We start from the raw sequence: 20,496 nt of genomic DNA on the forward strand, positions 1-20,496 counted from the left end.
CCACACGCTGTGTGTATGGACTGGATTCTTTCCAGTTTCATCCCATCCTGAGATTCTCTTATTTTAAGAAAGCGCACTTTGTAGAGAAATGTACTTGAACATAGAATTCCACTGGTTTTGAGTAGATGCTAGATCTAAATGGAATATTCTTTAAAAGCCATGTTTACATCTTAAAAAAAAAACCCCACATCTTTCTTTACCATAAAATTTTTCAAGTTTCATGTGATCTGTATCAAAGCCATATAGTCTCACATTCGATGAGGCTGCCATGTATGATCTTCAGTTCAAAGATTTGGCAAGTTTCAAATTGCAGCTCACAATATCAGGGACCATGCTCATATAACACAGAGAGTCCCATAGGTGAAAGCAAGAAACCATAGGTGAGAATAATATATTGGGCTCTTTAAAAAACAAACATACTAATGTAACAAATCGTATTTTGAAGCTACCAATAAAGCTGAGTCTCAATGTCAGCACTGCAAACGCTTTTCATAAACGAGGCATCATTTGATTTTGTCTCAAGCATTCAATTATACCCTTGATGTGAGCGACTCCAAAATATTTATCTTCAGCCCCTGACACTCTCTGAAACTTTAATTTGGAGTTACTAAAATTCAACTGGCCCTCAAGAAAGGTAAGTCAAAAGAAAAATAGGTTTCTTGCAAAATATGCTTTTCCTACCTTCCCATCGATCGTTTTTCCATTCATACAGAACTGAATCTTTATACTCCAAAGTTTAGTGCCAAAGATGGTCCACTTCCTCTTTTCCCTTCATACCCAATTTGTTTCCAAGACCTATGGATTTGGTCATAATATAAATTATGTGCTGTATATGCTGTCTTGCTCTATCAGTAACTGTCGTAGCACAGTGCCTTAACCTGGGCCATTTATTATAATTGCCACTTTTATCCCAGCGCAGGCCACTTCTTAAAGTCTGCCATGATAGGAAACTTCTAAAGCTTCTCTTCAGTTATGTTCCAAACCAGATCCCTATGACTGTGAGCCAAAGGACAAGATGGACCTGCTGAAGAAGGAGCACACTGATTGGTGCTACAGCTAATGTCTTCAGGCACTAGAAATTGTGAAGGATGGGAAATATCATAATTAATTATGTTCTTTAATCAATTACTTATTAACTAATGTTTATATGATTAATATACTTATAATAAATGAATATTTCTATTTGCTTTCATTCTTAATCTTTATCTACTAAACTTAGTTGAATAAGACAGCTAAGTTTAGAAGGACTGTTTAGCTCCCTAGTCTTGACTTATGCTTCTCTTACCCAAAGACAAAAAGTTGAAGAGACTATAGGAATCACTTAGATCTACATTTTAAAAAATATAATTTGTATTGATTTCAGAGAGGAAGGGAGAGGGAGAGAGAGACAGAAACATCAATGGTGAGAAAGAGTCACTGATTGGCTGCCTCCTGCACGCCCCACACTGGGGATCTAGCCTGCAATTGAGGCATGTGCCCTGATTTGGAATTAAACTTGACTTCCTGACCTCCTGGTTCATAAGTCAATGCTCAACCACTGAGCCATGCCAGCCAGGCCAGATATAAAATTTTAACCAGCCATCTCATTTCACAGACGAGGAACTGCAACTTAGTGTGGTAACCTTGACTAGGTCATCCAGATGCTAGGAGCTGTGCTGGATCTAGAATCTGGTCTTCTACTTCTCAGTCTAGTTTTCCTAACATACACTGGGGACTCTCCTCAGTGGTTTCTTAGGTCTTAGTCTCTATTGTGAACTTGTGATGCTTGCTATTTATCAAATTCTTAAAGGTCAGATGGAACCTTAATAAGGTAAAGTTTTGAATACTTGATTAGATTCTTGCATGAGGTATAAAGGCTGTTAAAAGCTCTAAAAGATATATTTAATTGGGTGATCATAGCCTTTAGTACCAGTTTTCTTTGAGAAAATTCCAGAAGAATGTTAGTGATAGCAGATGGTAACTTGGTTTTTTGTCAAGATTACAAATAAGGCAGAAATGCTCTCATCAGAGAAGAGGCACCTTAACTATGTTTTTTAAAATAAAGTTTTGAAATGATTCAAATGTTTCACATGTAAAAAAGAATTCAGGTAATTTGCTTAAAAGTTTCATGTTGTTTAAACACATTTGGAGCATAAAAGGAGATTACTTAGCACTCAATGGAACTGCAACAGTAAGCATTTTCGGTCCTGCCACAATTCCTGAGAGTGGAACATCCATTTCCGCCCCAGTATTGCTGGATGAGTACTTTAATCAGAATGCTAGCAGTATTCCTTAATGGGAAGGTTTGATGGGTAGAATTAAATAAATAGAAAAAATGGGAAGTATCTTCTACAGATATATATTTTATACTAAAGGCCTGGTGCATGAAATTTGTGCAGGGGAGGGTTGATGGAGGGGTCCCTCAGCCTAGCCTCCACCCTCGCAATCTGGGACCACTGGCTCCTAACCACTGCTTCATTGCCCCTAACCACTTTGCCTTCCTGCCTTATCACCCCTAACCACTTGCCTGCCTGCCTGATCTCCCCTAACCCCTCTGCCTGCCTGTCAAATCACCCCTAATCACTCACCTGCCTGCCTGATTGCCCCTAACCACTCTGCCTGACTGCTTGATTGCCCCTAACCACTCTGCCTGCCTGCCTGATTGCTCCTAACCACTTGCCTGCCTGCCTAATTGCCCCTAAGCTCTCTGCCTGCCTGTCTGATCACCCCTAATCACTTGTCCGCCTGTTCTCCCCTAACCTTTCCATCTGCCTACCTGATCTCCCTTAACCACTCTGCCTGCCTGCCTGATTGCTCCTAACCACTCGCCTGCCTGCCTGATTGCCCTTGACCACTCACCTGCCTGCCTGATCACCCTTAACTGCTCACCTGCCTGCCTGATCGCCCCTAACCACCTCTGCCTCAGCCCCTCCCCCCTGTTCCCCACGCAGCTTTGTCTTGAAGGACATCCAGAATGACGTCTGGAAGGTTGTTCAGCTGTCCAGCCTAAGTAGCATATTATGCTTTTATTGTTATAGATTCTATATAATTTTGTTAAGGTAGAATTGCAAAGTGTTTCAAATTTACTAGGCTGTTCATAAGATGGTAAATTTTAAGATAAGCTGATAATTTTCAACCTTAAGAAAAATTTTTACAATTTTACATTATTTCTTAAAATCAAAAGCAAGGCAAAAAAATAAAATAAATAAAACGATGTAATTTATGATTTGACACTTTTTTAAATGGTCATTCTCAAAAGAATGTCAGTGTACAAGGCACTGTTCAGAGAAGAAATAGTCCTAACCAAGTAAAACATATAATTTCAACACACTGTCTTGCATGATCCTTACCATGCTCTCAAACTGAATGATGTTTTTCTAACGGTAACCCAAGTTGATTCTTACATTTCATGAAACATAATACCCTCTCTGATGGCATTTCAAGAATTCACTACTTGGAAAAGGATTTTGGGGTGGGGGTGAATAGTAGGGAAGTGGGAAGAAAGGTTAGCACAACGTCTAAAATTAAGCATTTGAATAGAGATAAAGAGGGAAAACATGACTGAGTAAATAATTATAAGTAGTATAGTTTTATTTTTGATAGTTCATTCTAATAACTGCAGAAGGATAAATGATTTTAACTTTACATGGGGTCTGGCAACTTCACATAGTATTCTATCAACATTACATAGAATTAGAGCACTATTACATTAAAAAAGATTTAACCATTTATATTTTAGACTTTTAGTAGCAATTCAAAAAATATCTGCTCAGATTAATAGTCTAAAATGAGCCCAGCCGGCATTGCTCAATGGTTGAGCGTCAACCTCTGAACCAGGAGGTCAAGATTCAATTCCTGGTCAGGGCATATGCCTAGTTTCGGGGCATGCAAGAGGAAGCAGATTAATGATTTGCTCTCATCATTGATGTTTCCATCTCTCTCGTCCTTTCCCCTCCTCTCTGAAATCAATAAAAATATATTTTAAAACATAGCTAAAGTGATCAGATGACTAATAAACTTGTTTTGTAGTAGTGTGGCAAGGTTCTCTCCATAATAACTTGAAAATCAACTTTTAACTACATGTTACAATTTCCATTCATAGCTTTCTGGGGACCTAATTTGTAGAATATTAAATGCCAGGGAAATATTTACTGGAAATGAGTTAGCAAAATTTACCTACTTACAAATTGAAATACTGTTCATATTTCATGCTTAAAGTAATATAGACATGATGACATTAAATCCATTTCACACTCATTCTTATATTCTCAATTACTTTACATAGAATAACTTGGGACTAAAAAGACAATGTTTAAAAATTATCACCCTTAATATTCTTGGTAAAATCCTTCTGTTAAACTATTAAATAATTAAAATAATATAACAAAAGGATAGTTTAAGAAATAATTCTGATAATCTAATGATGATTAAATTAGAATTCACAAAAATAAGTCTTTTGCATATATTCAGATGTCATTACTAAGAGTTTGAATTTGTGATTCACACAGGTATCACATGATATGTTGTAGAATACACCTTCTCCAGCAAATGTTACTCATGTCTCCATCTATTAAATTCCTCTTAACAACAAGGTAGACTGTTAACAAGAGTAGACAGGTGAGAAAATGTATTGTAGCCAATATCCAAACCATACTTTCATTTAAAAGCAATATTACAAAATTCAAAACAAAATATTTTCCCATCTTATTGTTAACTTGTTATTTTCTAAGAGTAGAGTGTAATCACCAAGGGTGCATTGGAAATCAAAGAATAGCTCAACATTTGAAAAAATGTCATGAGCAATATATTCCAGTGAACCAGTTTTTACTTTATGACCATTAAAAATATTCCCTTTGTATTATTTCTCCTTTACTTAAAACACCTTCATGAAAGATTCATAAGTTTTATAGATGTGCAATGGATACTTTGCAATTATTACGCATACAATGGCTTTTCAAGTCTTGCATTTATCTGAAATCTAAAAAATTAAAATTCAATTAGTACATGGCATAAAAAAAAGAATACAACAATGGCAACTGATGTTTCTAACAATAGTCTTCTGGCATAATATGATCTTACAACTACTTCTGAATAACTAAATAATATTATGTTATATTTAACAAGCTTCACTATTATTATCCGTTAGTTAATTCTTTGACATTGGTCATTAATGTATAATACATACAAATATCATTTCAAAAATTTCCAGTCAAGCAGAAGAGCATATTCTCCAAACACATTGGATAAATGGCGGTCTAGAGACCATGAGATTACATAACATGCCTGACATGTTCTCTCACACATGAATCAGCATATCATATAAATAGCAGGAGACAAGTTTCACTGACTAACTGTATAATTTTGTATAGGTTACTTAGCCTCTGTTTCTTGGGTCCATTCTCTATAAAATGAGAATAGGAATGCCTGTCTCTTTAGGTCAAGTGGCTATTTAGAAGCTCAAATGAATAATTCAGGTGAAAATGTGGAGCAATAGTAAGCTATTGTGGTTATTGTCGTGGCAAATTTGACTATTCATTTTACTAGAAGATAACCAGGAATTCAGACGCTGACTGTACTAAGTTGCAAAGGCTAAGTTGGAGAGAAATTAAAAGTTGAGTTTCAGGTTCTGGATTTAGCATCCTAATGCTTACCTCTGAAGACATTGCTACCTGGGAATTTTTAAGTAACAATTGCATTTCATTTTTACCGTGAATAAATTCAATTTAGTCATCTCTGGGAACTGGATATGAGTCCAAATAGGTAAGAAGGTTATTGTGTATTTATCAACCCATACTTCAATATATATTTTTAAAAGTATGAAAGTTCTGTGTGAAATGTTTCTTTTATAAGAGGAAAGAATAGCATTAATTTGCAACAACACAGAGAAAATGGTCTAGCAGTTGTTTTAGGGAAGCAAATCCCTAACAGGTCTTCATTTGCTATATCTGAGGATTAACCATGGTTCCTTAAACTTGACATCCAACCCTACAAATGAATATTTTTTCGTGCAAGACACTCTACTAAAATATTCAAAAGACCGTAAGTTCTTAGTTCCATTTTCTATCTCTCATATCTTAAGTTAAAAGTTTAAGAAAGTGAAGCGATTCAACTACAGGCTGGAAGGGACACTCAAATATTCACTGAAGTTGTCTCTTTGAAAAACTGGAGATCGCTTTCTAAAATCCCTTTGACTATGACCTTATTTTTCATTAAAGAAAACCTTCCCTGGCCTTGAGAAGAAGTCTCAGTGCGTTTCTTTCAGAGATTTTTTTAAAGAAGTGAATATGTGCACATGCAGTTTGGCCTTGAGTTTCTGGACATTTAATACAGATCTCTCCTTCCCCTCCACCCCTTCCCCATTCTCCAAAAAACAACAACAAAACAAAACAAAACAAAACAAAAAAACAAAAATACCCTACTGCACCTGCCAAGAGAGCCTGGCGTGTCTCCTCGGAGGACGCAAGGGGTCGCCCCTCTCCCAGGATTGCACCAGCAAACCCAGCCGCCAAAGCCGACTGCAGTGAGAGGGAGCGGGATAGCCCCTGCTAACCGGCGCTCGCTCTCCCCGGGCCCCACTCCCACAGAATAACCGGAATTTCATCCCAGTTCCACCCACTCCCTCTCTCAGCCCCGCGACGCAACCAGAGGGCGCCTTTGACTTGGCCTGGAGATGATCACGGCGGAGAAGCAGTTTGCCTTTTTGAACCCGCGATTCCTCCAGGGCCCCCTCCCAGAGGGGCGCTATCCAGCAGCTCCCCGCAGCCTTGGAGGAGCCTCCCTGGGCAGCTGCCCGAGCGGCAGTCCTCGCTGAGGGAGGTGGGAGCGAATGCGCGGCCAACTTCCTTCCCCGTCTCTTCTTTCTCCCAACAACTGCAATCGGAGACACTTGACAACCTGACATTCAGGTCCCTGTCCCCACCCAGCGAGGGTGCGGCTCCTGGCCCTGTGGGTCCTCAGTGGGGTGGGCGCAGGCTGCAAGAGGGATAGCGCATAGGAGGCCGTGTTTGTGCTCGGTATGGATGGGCATCCTTCTTCCCAGGGATCTGTGGCTCAGACCCCCAGCCAGACTCCACAAGAAGAGGAGGCGAGGAGGGAGCGTGGAGGGGGCGGGGTGGGGGGGTGAAGGCAGGCGTGAGCGCAGTGCTTGAGTGAAAGGATGGCTGGAGGAGTTAGGACGAATATAAACCATCCAGGAGCCAAGAATAATAAATCGGATGTCCTGACATGTTTAGCTGAGGTCCTCCTGCCCCCTGCCACGCGATCCCAGAGGCAGCGAGGCCGGCCGGCCGGAGCCCCTGGAGCGCTGGCCCGGCCACGTTTCTCAAAGGCCGTTTTCAGGTGAATCGGACCTTGTCTGCTGGAGGCCTGCGGCACAAAGGCAGCTTTCAGGGGACCCTCCCGTCCAGGGGCGAGGGCAGAGGCGAGCAGCGGCAGGGAAGCGATGACCAAATCCCCGTCCCACACAAGCCTGCGCTATGTCCTGTGCGTGGGCCCGCGCCTGTCCCCGGGAGGAGCGAGGGGGCTCTCCACGCGGGACCGAGAGCCGCCCGACGTCTTTGCCTCCCACGCCCGGGAGGTCTGAGCGGCCCAGGCCAAAGCATCCCTCTGCGCCCCCAAGGGCTGCGGGCGGGGTCTCCCTCCCTCTCCCCAGCAGCTAGGGTAAGACCCCCACCCCCTCTGCTGCTCTCCAAGGGGCTGCCACCCCAGGCGCAGCAGTTAGATGGAGGCGCGCCGGGGTACCCAGGAGCAGGGAGAGGCGACATTGTCAGGTCTGTCCCCTCCTCCACCCCTGTCACACAGACCGACCTGGGCCCAGGGTGCCCCGGGGCGCCCGTCCCATCCCAGCTAGGACACTGTCTAAAGAAGCGTTCACAAGTCACAGGAGGCAGGGCGAGAGCCGGCGAGGAGGCGAGCTTGACTCTTTAGGGGGCACCCCACCCGCCGCACGCGTCCGCCCGCTGGAAAGGGGACCCGCTCGAAAGAGCCCGAGATGGCAAACGCGTGCGCGTGTGACAGGCAAGGTTGGACCTGGACACCGGCTCCGAACGGCGGTGCCGAGGTCCCCACGGCCCCGGGATGGCGCTGCGAGCGGCTCCGGAGCGCGCGGACCCGCGGACCCCGCGCGCCTCCCCAGCCTCCCGCTCCCCGCGCGCGGCGTCCGCCCCCTCGCCCCCCGGCGGCCCCGCGGGCTCCCAGCAGCCGATCGCCACGGGATCGCCACGGGATCGCTGCGGGATCGCCACGGGGGAGCCCAGCGGGTCTCCCTCCCCACGCGAGGCGGCGGCGCGCGGTGACCCGGCACCAGGCTGAGCGCACCGCCCCTCGCGTCTCCCAGGTGGCCGGGGACACGCATCTCCGGGATCCGAGGTCCCCCATCCGAGTCCCGAAAGGAAAGCGGGGATCCCCAGAGCTAAGTCACACGAAAAGACCCAACTTTCCCGCCAACCTGAAGCTAACGGGCGCGGGAGACACCTTAGCGCCCGGGATGCCCGGCTCTGGCGCGCGCGCGCGGGTGCCGGGTCCCGGAGGGACGTGGAGGGGAGGGAGTGCGAGACGCCGTCCGTCCCGGAGCCTAACGGGGGACCCCCTTCGGAGGCGGGGGGCGCAGGGCCGGAGGGACAGCTGCTCGGAGTGCCCTCTCTGCACCCGGCCAAGCGCCCCGACAGGTGAACCCGGCGGGAGGCGGGGAGCCGACGCGTCCCAGACCCAGCACTTACTTCTCCGCTGGCGCCTTCCCCGGGAGGCGTTCTGGCTGCCGATGTATTCCATGAAGTTCACAATGATAAAAAACCAAGGGAGCAGTCGCAAGTGCATAGTAACCCAGTAATGTTTCCCTTCTTGTCCTCCGTGTCCTTTGGGTGGATAATGGTGCCGATTGTTTTTTTGTTTTTTTAGAAATGTTATGTAGGTGTGAGGCGTGCAGGGAGAGGGAGAGAGAGAGAGAAGGCGAGAGCCAACCCCGAGCAGCGGACAGACTCCTGCGCTCAGATCCGATGGGCGTGCTGGGCTGGCAGACGGGAGCAGCGCCCGGGTCACCCGGGTGCAGAGGGAAACCGACTATTGTACTTTCAAATGGTCCGAGCCCCGAGCCGCCGCGGCTCCGCGAGGGTGGCTGTCGGCGCGGCGGGCGAGGAGGCTTCGGGCAGCAGCGGGCGGCCTCGCCGGGGCGGCCGCAGGTAGCATGGTGCGCGGCGGGGCGGCCGCGGGCGGGATCCGAGTGGGCGGACGGGCGAGAGGGCGAGCGGACGATCGGGCGGCCCCTGGGGCTCAGAGGCGGCGGAGGCAGAGGCGAAGGCCCCGGGAGCGTCGGGGAGCGAGCGCCGTGGGCACCGCGGCCATGGCCAAGGGGCGCTGGAGAGACCCCGAGCTGCTGCTGCTGCAGCCTTTCGCGAGCAGGAGCCGCTCCAGTGGGGCTGGGCTGCCAGGAGAACCCCAGAGGGGAGGAGGGAGGGAAGAGGGAGGGAGGAGGGAGGGAAGAGATGGGAGGGAGGGAGGGAGGGAAAGACGGGGCGAGCGAAGGGGAGGGGGCATGGCTGCGGGGGGCGGGGGGAGCTCGGGGGCGGGGAAGGAAACTGCTGGAGCCACAACCCGGAGCGACCTCAATAACTTTCAATTTCCAGAGGGAAAGAGGGAGCTGGAAAAGTACCGGCGCTGCGCTTTGGCAGAGGCAGCACGGGAAGAGGCGCCCAAGGGGTCCCGGGTCCGCGGCGGAGCATCTCTGGGCGCCGGGAAGGAGGCGGGGGAGCGGGAGCCGGGGAGCTGGGGAGGCGCTGCGGGCGTTAGCGGGGCCCCTCCGAAGGGCGGCTTTGGCGGGGAGAGGCGGACCCACGGCCCGGGAGGGTGGAGGGCGGAGGTCCAGAAGGCGAGGGACCCCCGCGCCCCGCTCCCGAGTCCAGCCGATCTCCGCGGCCCAGGCGGGGCGCACCCGGCTCTCCGGGGCTGAGCCTCCGCGTCCGGCCCCCGCGCCCCCAGCGCGGCGCGCAGGGACCCGGCTCCGGGCAGCTCGCCCCTGGACCGCTGGGCGCATGGCTGAAGGGTTTCTGGCTGCGGACAACTTCCCGGTGTTTTGTTTGTTTGATTTTTGTTTTGTTGTGATTGTTGTTTTTAAAGCCTCTCCTCTGCGGCTTGCCTCCCTGTCTCTGGATAAAAGTAGCTGCAGTGAGGCGCAGGGCGGGTGGTCTGCGGGGAGCTCAGGGGCTGCCGGAGGTCACCGGGTAGGACCCAGAGGTGTGTGCGCTCAGGATGGTCCCTTTGGAAATTCAATGATGCTGCGGTTTTCTTCCACACGGAGCCCGGCCGCGCGGCCCTGGACGATCCCTCCTCCCCTCACGCAGTTTCCTCGTGGTCACTCGCCCTCGCTGGGCGCTCTCTCACCCTCACTCCCCCAATCTCAGGGAGAAGATCTGTTGTGCCTTTTGGTGTCTCATCTGGGGGACTGGGTATGACGTTTGGAAAGAGTTCTCGTGGTATTGGGGGAGGAGAGGAGGGTCTACTACTTCCTTCTGTTCCCAGCGGAGGTAGGGACCCCAAGACAGCGGAAAGCGAGGTTCCTGGGTGGCCCGGGGTGGGTGAGCCCAGGGCTAGCATTTAGGAGCAGAATACACCCTGGCTGTCATTAGTCAGCGGCAGGCAAGCTTCCCACCTCCTTTCTGTGGTAGCACCAGGGGATGAGCTTCCAATAGTGACTGAAGAAGCATTTAGTTGCAAGTCACAAGCCCCAAAGGGATTTTAACGCAGACAGACCTGTCCTATGCATTGTAATGGAAGAGCTGCAGGATCTCAGGTTTACACAGCCCCTAACGCCAGCCCAAGAGGTCACTGTAAAAAGATCCTTGATTCCTAGACACCTTGTTAATTTTTATGCCCAATAATATAGGTTTAGAAATATAGCTGAAGCCTTGGAGGAAAGCGAGTGAGATTTGTATTCCTTTTTCTTTCCTCCACTGGTGACCCCTAGTCCTGGATTGCCTTCAATTTACGTGCTGATAAATGAGAGGAGAAAAACAAGACTATTGCCCCTATCCACCCCATTCTGCAAGCTTGCAATGCTTCACATTGTTGTATGTCTCTGAGGTCTTTAGTGGTTGTAGCTGTTAAACTTCCCAAAAGTGAGGGCTGGGGAGATGAAATGGCCTGGATACAAAAGGAGAGAAGCATAAAATATGAGTTCCCGCCAAGATGCTAAAAATTGGAACCTTTCCATGCTGATTAATTAAATATAATTTCTTACTTGGCGCACTTGTATTGGAATTGCAAAGGTAGGAATAGTTTTCTTTAGGCTGTATTTTACGAGGAAGGCAACCACTACAACAATCCTATCAAGATTATGATTTTTGGCTTACTTTTTAAGACGTCCCATTTGGATATTTCTCTTTCTGGGGTGGAACTGCATTTTCTGTGCAACACACACACACACACACACACACACACACACACTCACAAGTATGCACACATTCTCCTCCTTTTTTCTGTTGCATAATATCCACTTGCAAATGACCGAGTGTATCACTTAGAACCAGAAAAGTTACAAATAACAGGATGATTCCAATAGTGATTCTCCATAAAAATAAGCTGCTTTATTTTCCTGTGCCGGTCACACTCAGCTTTGCCTTCCCTCTCCTTAATGCCGCAGATCCTGAATATCTGTACCATAAAATGTGGGGGATTTAAAGGCTGTGGGAGGCTCCCTTTGAAAAGGACTCCAGAGAAGGCCCTTCTAATCCAGGATACTTAAACCGGATGGGATGAGATTGCAAAAGGGATGTAAAAAAGCAATTTGGTGAACAACTTCAGGGAAATAAACACGAAGAAAAAGACACTTGCTTCTTACTGCCTGTTGTGCAGACACATGCTAGCTTGGAAGAGAATGGGAATGGCAGTGTAAATAAATAAACAAGCGAAGTGAGAAAGCTGTAGCTCTGGAGCCATCCCCGGAAAAGAAGCCCTAGATGCAGTGGGCAGGAAAAGCTTGTCAAGGAATAGTGCGGCTCCGAGGAAACATAAGGAAAACATTAAATAAACGGCAAGCGTACTCTTTCTCTCTTGACGCTATGCTTTAGAACTTTTTCCTGATCCATGTTAGCGTACTATTAAATGTGTGTTTACTTGCCTGGCTGAGTCTCACATTCCCTTAACTGTCCCAGCAGCTTATGGAAAGCATGCCCTGGCTTATTTTGTACAGCATAGTACCCCCTCCCATTTTTTATTTTTTATTTTTTTTTTTAAGTCAAGAAAGCAGCACTCACAGAAGCCTGCGGCTGCCGATGATTTCCAGGGCCCAAGCCTAAAAAGCAAGTTAGAAACCATAGGCTCAGCATAGAAGTCAACGTTGGCTTGTTATTTTTCTCCAGAAAACTCTCAAGTTGCACGGGGTTTTGGATGACCAGGAGTTTAAGAGATTCGAGCTGGAAGAATAGAATCGTTTTTTGGGACAATGATCATGGATTAAGCACATCCAGAGGAGTCCGTGAAACTTCTCTCTCCTCCCCCACCTCCCCCACCAGGCAGGGAGGAACAGTGACAAGTTATTTTTGTCCTTTGCTGCAGTGGCACTCGAAGAAGAGAAAATGATTGTCATATTGCTGCATCCATACTGCAAAATGTGTCAGGGGGCGTGTGCTCCAGAAAGAAGGAGCAAGCCCCGCCGTTTGGAATGGGACAGAACTAGTAGTGATGAGAGATGTTTGGCAGAGTTTGGGCTGACATCAGTCATTATACCACAGAACTGACATGCAGATCCTGAAAAGGCTCCGCTCTCTCCAGTTCCTCAGATCTGGAGGCATCTGAGTCAGTCAACCAGGGTGCTGCTGCCGGGGTCTGTGTGACTGAAGCAGAAGTCATCCCTGAAAGACAGAGCAGGCAGTGGTGTGTGAAAGCCATTGAACTTAGTAGAGGAAGGACAACTGCTATTTGTAGAGAGAGAAATCAAGGAGACAGAGTTATTTTTTATTTTATATATTTTTTAAGAAATTGTTTCCAAAGAGCTTTTTTTTTTTAAAAAAAAAAAAATATATATATATATAATTTATTTATTTATTTATTTATTTATTTATTTATTTATTTATTTATTACAGAGAGGAAGAGAGAGGGATAGAGAGTTAGAAACATTAATGGGAGAGAAACATCAATCAGCTCCTCCTGCACACTCCCTACTGGGGATGTGTCCACAACCAAGGTACATGCCCTTGACCGGAATCGAACCTGGGACCTTTCAGTCCGCAGGCCGACACTCTATCCACTGATCCAAACCAGTCTCAGCAAGAGAGACAGAGTTAGTATAGCAATTAAAAAAATGATTAAATGGTTACATATCATTAAGAAAAATGAGAAAATTAGGACTCGTGATAGATTACTTTCTGTCAACAGGAAGTATGTTCTTTCTCCCAGATGAAGTTATGGGACGCTTATAAAGTTGTGGTGAGCACTTGTCTGGTATGCCTATTTTAAGTAAATTCTTTCACAAATAAATTCATTGCTGGGTACATTTAAAGAGTGAATATCCTATAATGTTTACTGTCAAATATTAATATCTCAGAAACTTTTGTTTGATTATAAATCTTTAATATAAAGTTCTGTGCTGCATAGTCTAGCAATCTAGGGATCAAGTTGAATCCTTATTCTGTATTTGTTGTTTTTCAGGTTTCTTTCATCTGAAAAATGAAAGAATTCAACTAAGTGAACTCCAAATACCCGTTTTGCTCTGAAAATACTGGCAATATTTCCAAAAAAGAAAGACAGACTTGTAATTGCAAATGCCAAAGCTATTTCTAGCTATGTGACATCACAGCTTTCACTTACGGAATTGTGTTGAATTGAATAGGTTCAGCCTTAGAAATCTGCTTGCAAAATCGTTGATTCTCTAGAAATGTCTAACCCAGTGGTCGGCAAACTGGGGCTCTTAGGCTCCTTGAGTGTGGCTCTTCCACAAAATACCATGTGCAGGCATGCACATAAAGTGGAATTGAAACTTCATGGCCCATGCGCAGAAGTCGGTTTTTGGCTCTCAAAAGAAATCTCAATCATTGTACTGTAGATATTTGGCTCTGTTGACTAATGAGTTTGTTGACCACTGGTCTAACCCATGAAAGGAATCCTAGATGATTCTGCCTCAACAAAGTAGGTCTAGAACTACTTTAATCTTTTTAGATGTCTTTAGGCTTTGGGATAAAGAAAAACAAATTTTAAATCTCAGATTCTGGGCAGACACCTAGAGAGAGTAGGGAAAAAGACCTTTGCATCCCCAGTCAATCTTTATTTGTTATCAGGAATCATAGGTGAGTAAGGAACATGGATTTCATTGAGTAAGCACTTTTTTCATTCTGTGTTATTCCTTTCTTTTTCTGATCTATATCTTTGGATGAGGATTTATACCCATTTTCTTTTGTCCTAGGAAACTCTTCAGAAAATCAACAGTGAAGTTCCTGTGGTCACAGTTTTGGGTTGAAGGATTACTAACAAAGACATAAAAACACTATAAGACGCAGAGTGCCAAGCTAGGTGAGGGATAATTCTAATGAATAATTCTTTTGCAGTTGATTTGTATGGGTTATTTCAAAACAACTTGGAAACAGATTGTTTCACAGATGAGACAATGAAGCCAGAAAGATAAAGTCACTGGCCTGAGCTTATATAGAAACTATTACCTAGCTCTCAACCAGGTTTCAACAACACTGCTCTCCTGCCTCTTTAGTCTTCAGAGCTCCGTTGTGGGCTAACCCAAAGTGAGGAACTAAACTCAGAACGGCAAGGAGCAGAGCAAAGCTCATGTTCAAAATTGTAATCAGGCACCAGAAACAAGGTGATAAGCGGGAAGAGAAGGGACAGTGCAGTTAAGGATGCAGCAGCAAAAGATGCCAGTGACTTTACGGCTGTTTTGACCAAGTCACTTTTTGCTTATTTGTTTATTCCTGCTAGGTCTCAAACTGGTCATGCACAATGGATACGTGAGTAAGGGCTCCTTATTGGAGAGTGAAAGGTGGCAGGTAAGGTCAATCGGTCACCATCTATTCATCCCACAAGTGTTTGTTGATGGTGCCTGCTATGGGTGATTCCAGGCTAGACAAAGAAGCAGGGCATTATTAAAGAAAGGACATTATGGGTTGTATTGGTGCTATGGTTAAAAGTAATGTTATACCCCTAGCTGGTTTTGCTCAGTGGATAGAGCGACAGCCTGCAGACTGAAGGTACCAGGTTCGATTTCTGTCAAGGGCACATGCCTGGGTCCTGAGCTCAATCCTCAGTAGGGGCATGCAAGAGGCAGCCTATCAATTATTCTCTTTCAGCAGTGATGTTTCTTTCTCCCTCTCCTTTCCTCTCTGAAATTATATATATATATATATATATATATATATATATATATATATATGGCAATGTTATATTTTGTGATAGAAAATAAAAATGGCATGAAGAGGCATATAAGATCATGCTTAATGATAATCAGGAAAAATCCTCCTCAGAGCAGCTGTATTAAAAAACAAAAAACAAAAAACAAAAAAAACCACACACACCTCTCTTCAATTCTATACTTACCTATCATTTATGGTTTACGTTTATTACTATCCATGCATTTGAGTAGCTACCTCTGGTCAGCTAGTTATTCTTATTTCAACAGTGCGTGCACATGTGGCACATGCTATGCTAGGCTGTAGAGAGAGACTAGGGCCTCGCCCTCAGTGAGGGAGGAAGGCAGGCAGGCACATAAACCATGATAGCTTCCACAGAGAAATGCTACGTGACAGGGCCCGTGCGGTGTGTTCTCGGAAGAGGAAAGAGGAACAATGCGTGGCTGGGTGGGGTGGAGATAAACTCTGTGCCTAAGATGCGCAGCCTTTAAAGGACTGACATGAGTTTCAGCGCAGATAAGGAAGGATTTCTTCCTTTGCCATAGCCTGGTCCTGATTCAGTGGAAGGATAAGCTCTTCTATCTTGTCTGGTGGAGGTCAGTGGTCACGGTTGCCTGACTGCTTGCTACAGGGGAGGCAGCCATACTCCAGGGGTGGTATCAGGCCACCCCCTCCTCCAGCAATTCAATGTGGCTCAGTATTGACCATGTGGGAGTGCGGTTAATGGCTGATACGTGTGGGGCTGTCTGTGTAGGTTAATGATTTGAGCAATTTACTATAGCTACATAGTGGGTGGATGCCTCTCATGTGAGAAAAAATGATGTTTTATTTCTCCTCTTTTCTACAAGCGTTTAGAGTAACCAAGGAAATGAGGGTTGGACTTTCTAGGTGTCTGGCTGCTCTCACTCTCCTAGCCCACGTTCATCCTCCACTATTCCCCACGCATTCTAGTATTCCTTACCACATGTTCTCCCCAGACAGTTTTGTGTACCCAGTTTACCGGAAAGTACCCTGCTGTGTCTCAACCATCTGCAGCCCTCCCCGTATTAGATGCTCCCTACTCTGGAATCTAACCTTTATTAGTGATAAAGAGTTAGCATCGTTCTGCCCTTCTCTTCTTCTTTTTCACCCCTCCATATAGTCATTTCTTTCTTAGTAATATATTTTGATTTTACATTGTCCTAGGGGCATGGCCCAGATGCAGGGAATTTTAAGCCATTATGAGGAATAGGAAAGGTTCTGGTTGCCTGGTGGTCCTGACATTTGAATTCTAGCCTGTTGGCCACTTTTTCCAATTTGGCAGGTGGTATTCTATATTTGTAGACAAAAATTGCAAAGGACTTTCTTCCCAGAGAGCTTCTATCTGTACATATTACTATGAAACAAACCTCTCTCCCTCCCAAACTTAAGGCTTAAAATGTCACCTATTTATGGCAGCTCACCATTTTTGTTTTGCTTTGTTTTGTTTTTTGACTGGTGGTTCTCTTGGTCTTCCCTCCTAATGGTCATGTGGGTGGGCCGCTCAGATGCTACATGCAGCTATCAGGTCACTGGGTCTGCACTCACCTGAGGTGGCAGAGAAGGCAGGCCTCTCTCCACAGGTGTTTGTTCATGTCCTAAGAATGGAGCTCTCTGGGTCTCTGGGTTCTAGATGCATGAAAGTAGATACTGAAAGATCCTTTTGGAAGTCCTACAGTGTTATTCCTAGTACATTCTGTTGGCCGAGCAAGTTACAGGGTCAGATGGTTTCCGGGTTTTACTCAATAGACTCCATCTTTTGCTATGAGGAGCTGCAGAGAATTGTTGGGAATTTTTAATCCACTGCATAAAGTCAAGCTTTTGAATCCCATGGCCACTCAGCAGACTAATACCAAATTGAAGCAATAGAAGCATGGAACAGACTGTTAAACCTCAGAGGGAAGGGAGGGGAGGATGGGTGAGTGGGCAGAGATCAACCAAAGAACTTGTATGTGTATCTGCATAACCCGTAGATACAGACAATAGGGTGGTGAAGGCCTAGGGTTGGGGGTGGTAAACTGGTGGATTTGGACTTCAGTGTTAATTGAGTCTCTGATTTATGTAAAAATAACACATTAATTTTGCATGATTTTATGGTGAATTTTCATTATTTGTGATCATAAGAATCAGTACTTTACTTAGTAACATTGTTAAGTTATATAAAATATGGTGTTTTTGTGTTTTATTAAAAATATATGATATAATAAGTTAGAAATTCAAGGCCAGCCTGACTACTAATACACAAGTAATAAGTAATAAACAATTAATAATTTCTAATAGATAAGTAATACTACTTTTAATCATTACAATTAGAAATTTATTTTAAATGAAATTACTCCCAAGAAAGTGAATAATGAACAAATTACTTTAATTAGATTGTTTCCTTCTTAACAGATCCCTGATATTTGGTAAGGGGAGAAGGTCTGACCTGTACTGGATATTTTGAAATGTGAGAGACTTGTGTATAATGAGGATGCAGAGTAACTATGGGAAGCAGAGAAGTGAGGGCAGAAATAGAAGCTGCAAGAAAAAGCAGCAGAAGAGGAGGTGTGAGTGTTTCAATGGTGAACTTAATTTTCTAGGGATGGCCCTGTGAAGCATAAATAAAAATGTAAGTTAGACACCCCTTTGCAATCCCTACAATATTGGAGTAGGTTGTATAAGAGATTACATAATGGGTTGTTATAAAAAGTAATTGAAAATTCCCTGACATAGATTCACCTGAGATTTGGCATGTCTTAGGAGAAAAAAAGAAAAATTATCCAGAAAATGCATTTGAGGCTGAAAGTAGATGAGGCTATACTCTCAAACACAAAAAGGTGAGGCAAAATATACTGTACCCATTTTCTCTTCACCAACTTTTTAAAATTGAAATTGCTGCTACCGTGTTTCCCCGAAAATAAGACATTCTCCGAAAATAAGACCTACTTACAGGTTTCCTTCTGAGTGAAATGTAAGGCATCCTCCTGAAAATAAGGCCCCCCTAGGCTAAACATGAGAGATTTGGACCACTGATTCTGAAAGAAATGGAGTCAGAAGAAATTCACCAGGAAATTCAGGAATTGGATTATTATGATGATGTTCCAGAAGATGATGACATGATTGTCATTGAATAAATGAGTAAATTCTTGATACTGTAGGATTCACAGTTTGTCTGGTTTGTGTTGACAATTACCGTACTACCGTACCGTATACAGGTAATAAATTTCCTTTATTTTCACTTAACAATAAATGTGTACCATATTCTTCTTCATGGAAAAACAAGACATCCCCTGAAAATAAGACCTAGCGCATCTTTGGGAGCAAAAATTAATATAATATAAGACACTGTCTTATTTTCTAGGAAACAGGGTATTATTGATACTTGTTACTGAGAATTATATGAAAGGATTTTTTTTTCTGGCATGACAGACTTCTAAATACTTTGTTGGGGGAAACCTTCAATGACAACATAAATATGTTTTGTATTAATACTAGTACTTATGCTACATTTTATTTTATTTTTAAAATATATTTTATTGTCTTTTTACAGAGAGGAAGGTAGAGGGATAGAGAGCCAGAAACATCAATAAGAGAGAAACATCAATCAGCTGCCTCCTGCACACCCCCTACCGGGGATGTGCCCACAACCAATGTACATTCCTTTGACCAGAATTGAACCTGGGACCTGTCAGTCCGCAGACTGATGCTCTATCCACTGAGCCAAACCGGTTTCGGCTATGCTACATTTTAATTTGAAGACTATCCCAGTAATGAAAAGCATTTTGTTTCATTTATAGCCCTGATGTTTAACATTCTACATTGCTTAATTTGAAGATATCAGTTTTGAAAATGTTAAACAGATGCATTTCTCATTCCCTGAATATTATGTTGCCTTACAGCTACTCTACGCATTGAACCAAGGCTATTTATTATTTGAGGGTAAAGGACAGATATCAGATCATAATTTTATGTTTTTCTTTGAGCCTCAAAATGCCTTTTTTGAATTCCTTGTTAGTAATAGTCTTACCATGGATTTGTTGAGAGACAAGAAATTTCTCAACTCCAAAATTTCCCTTTATATACACAAGCGAAGTTGGCAGTCTAAATATAGAGTTCCACTGAAAGTTACAGTGTAATGAGGAATCAGGATGTAAAAGATAGCCTTGTCAGAGGAAGAAGATGCAGAAAGCCCTTCTGGAACCAGAGGGAAGATGGTGGGAGAGTAGGACAAATAAGTCATAGTCTAGTTTCCTCTGCACAGTTCCTCATCCATGTCCTTTTTCATATCATAGGGGTAGAGCTATGGTGGATATCTAAGGTCTTGTGTAAATGTCTATAAGGAAATTACAGTATATGAAAAGGTCAAGGATGAGCTAAAATTTCTCCTCATATTGGTGGGACCTAATATAATAGTTTATGGGCAGATTTGCTTGGGGGCCAGAGACATTTGTACAGAACTCAAATATGGGTGAAAGTGACTGTCGGGATTTTCCATACCATGCTGTTCCTGGCATGACCTTATGCGGTAGCCAATGGTATCTCTCTTCACTATGCTTTCTGGACAGCTGTAGAAATTCCATTTCCATGTCCGCCCCCTCTCTTTAAATTTAGCATAGAATATATAAAACAAAAGAAATAAGAAGCAGAAGTGACACCAAGTCACTGCAAGGTAACAGCTTTAAGGGTCAGGGACAGGTTTACACTATTCTCTTAATGTGGTTGTGCTGATATGGAAGCACTTGAGAAAAGAAATCCTTTGTCAGCGGTGGGAGTCTGCGAAGAGCCCCCTCTCTGCTCATCCACTGATGACTGTGCTGGACATCCAGTCTGAGTGAGAAACACAACTTGGCAGTTAATGGGCTACTGAGACTTCCCCTAAGGATATGCATCCTTATGTTCCTAGCAGCACAATTCACCATAGTTAAGATTTGGAAACAGCCTAAATGCTCATCAGCAGATGAGTGGATAAAAAAACAGTGGTACATCTGTACAATGGAATACTACGTTGCTGTAAAAAAGAAGGAATTCTTACCATTTGCAACAGCATGGATGGAACTGGAGAGCATTATGCTAAGTGAAATAAGCCAGTCAGCGAAAGAAAAATACCACATGATCTCATTCACTTAATGGATAATAAAGAACATTATAAAATGATGAACAAAAATAGATACGAGGC

At 44.4% G+C, this 20,496-nt stretch overlaps 1 protein-coding gene across 1 annotated transcript in view; it reads right to left on the bottom strand.

Annotated features, from left to right (window-relative positions):
* RSPO3 (R-spondin 3) overlaps positions 1-9,419 on the bottom strand; it is an 85,007-nt gene extending 75,588 nt beyond the window's left edge. Inside the window, exon 1 of the mRNA XM_084889668.1 lies at positions 8,697-9,419. Within this exon, the coding sequence (XP_084745794.1) occupies positions 8,697-8,793 (97 nt within the window). The 5' untranslated portion in view covers positions 8,794-9,419. The remainder of the gene's footprint in view (positions 1-8,696) is intronic.
* Positions 9,420-20,496: the final 11,077 nt, after the last annotated feature.

Source organism: Pipistrellus hanaki (assembly GCF_964339955.1).
Source record: "Pipistrellus hanaki genome assembly, chromosome: 7".
Taxonomy (NCBI): Eukaryota; Metazoa; Chordata; class Mammalia; order Chiroptera; family Vespertilionidae; genus Pipistrellus; species Pipistrellus hanaki.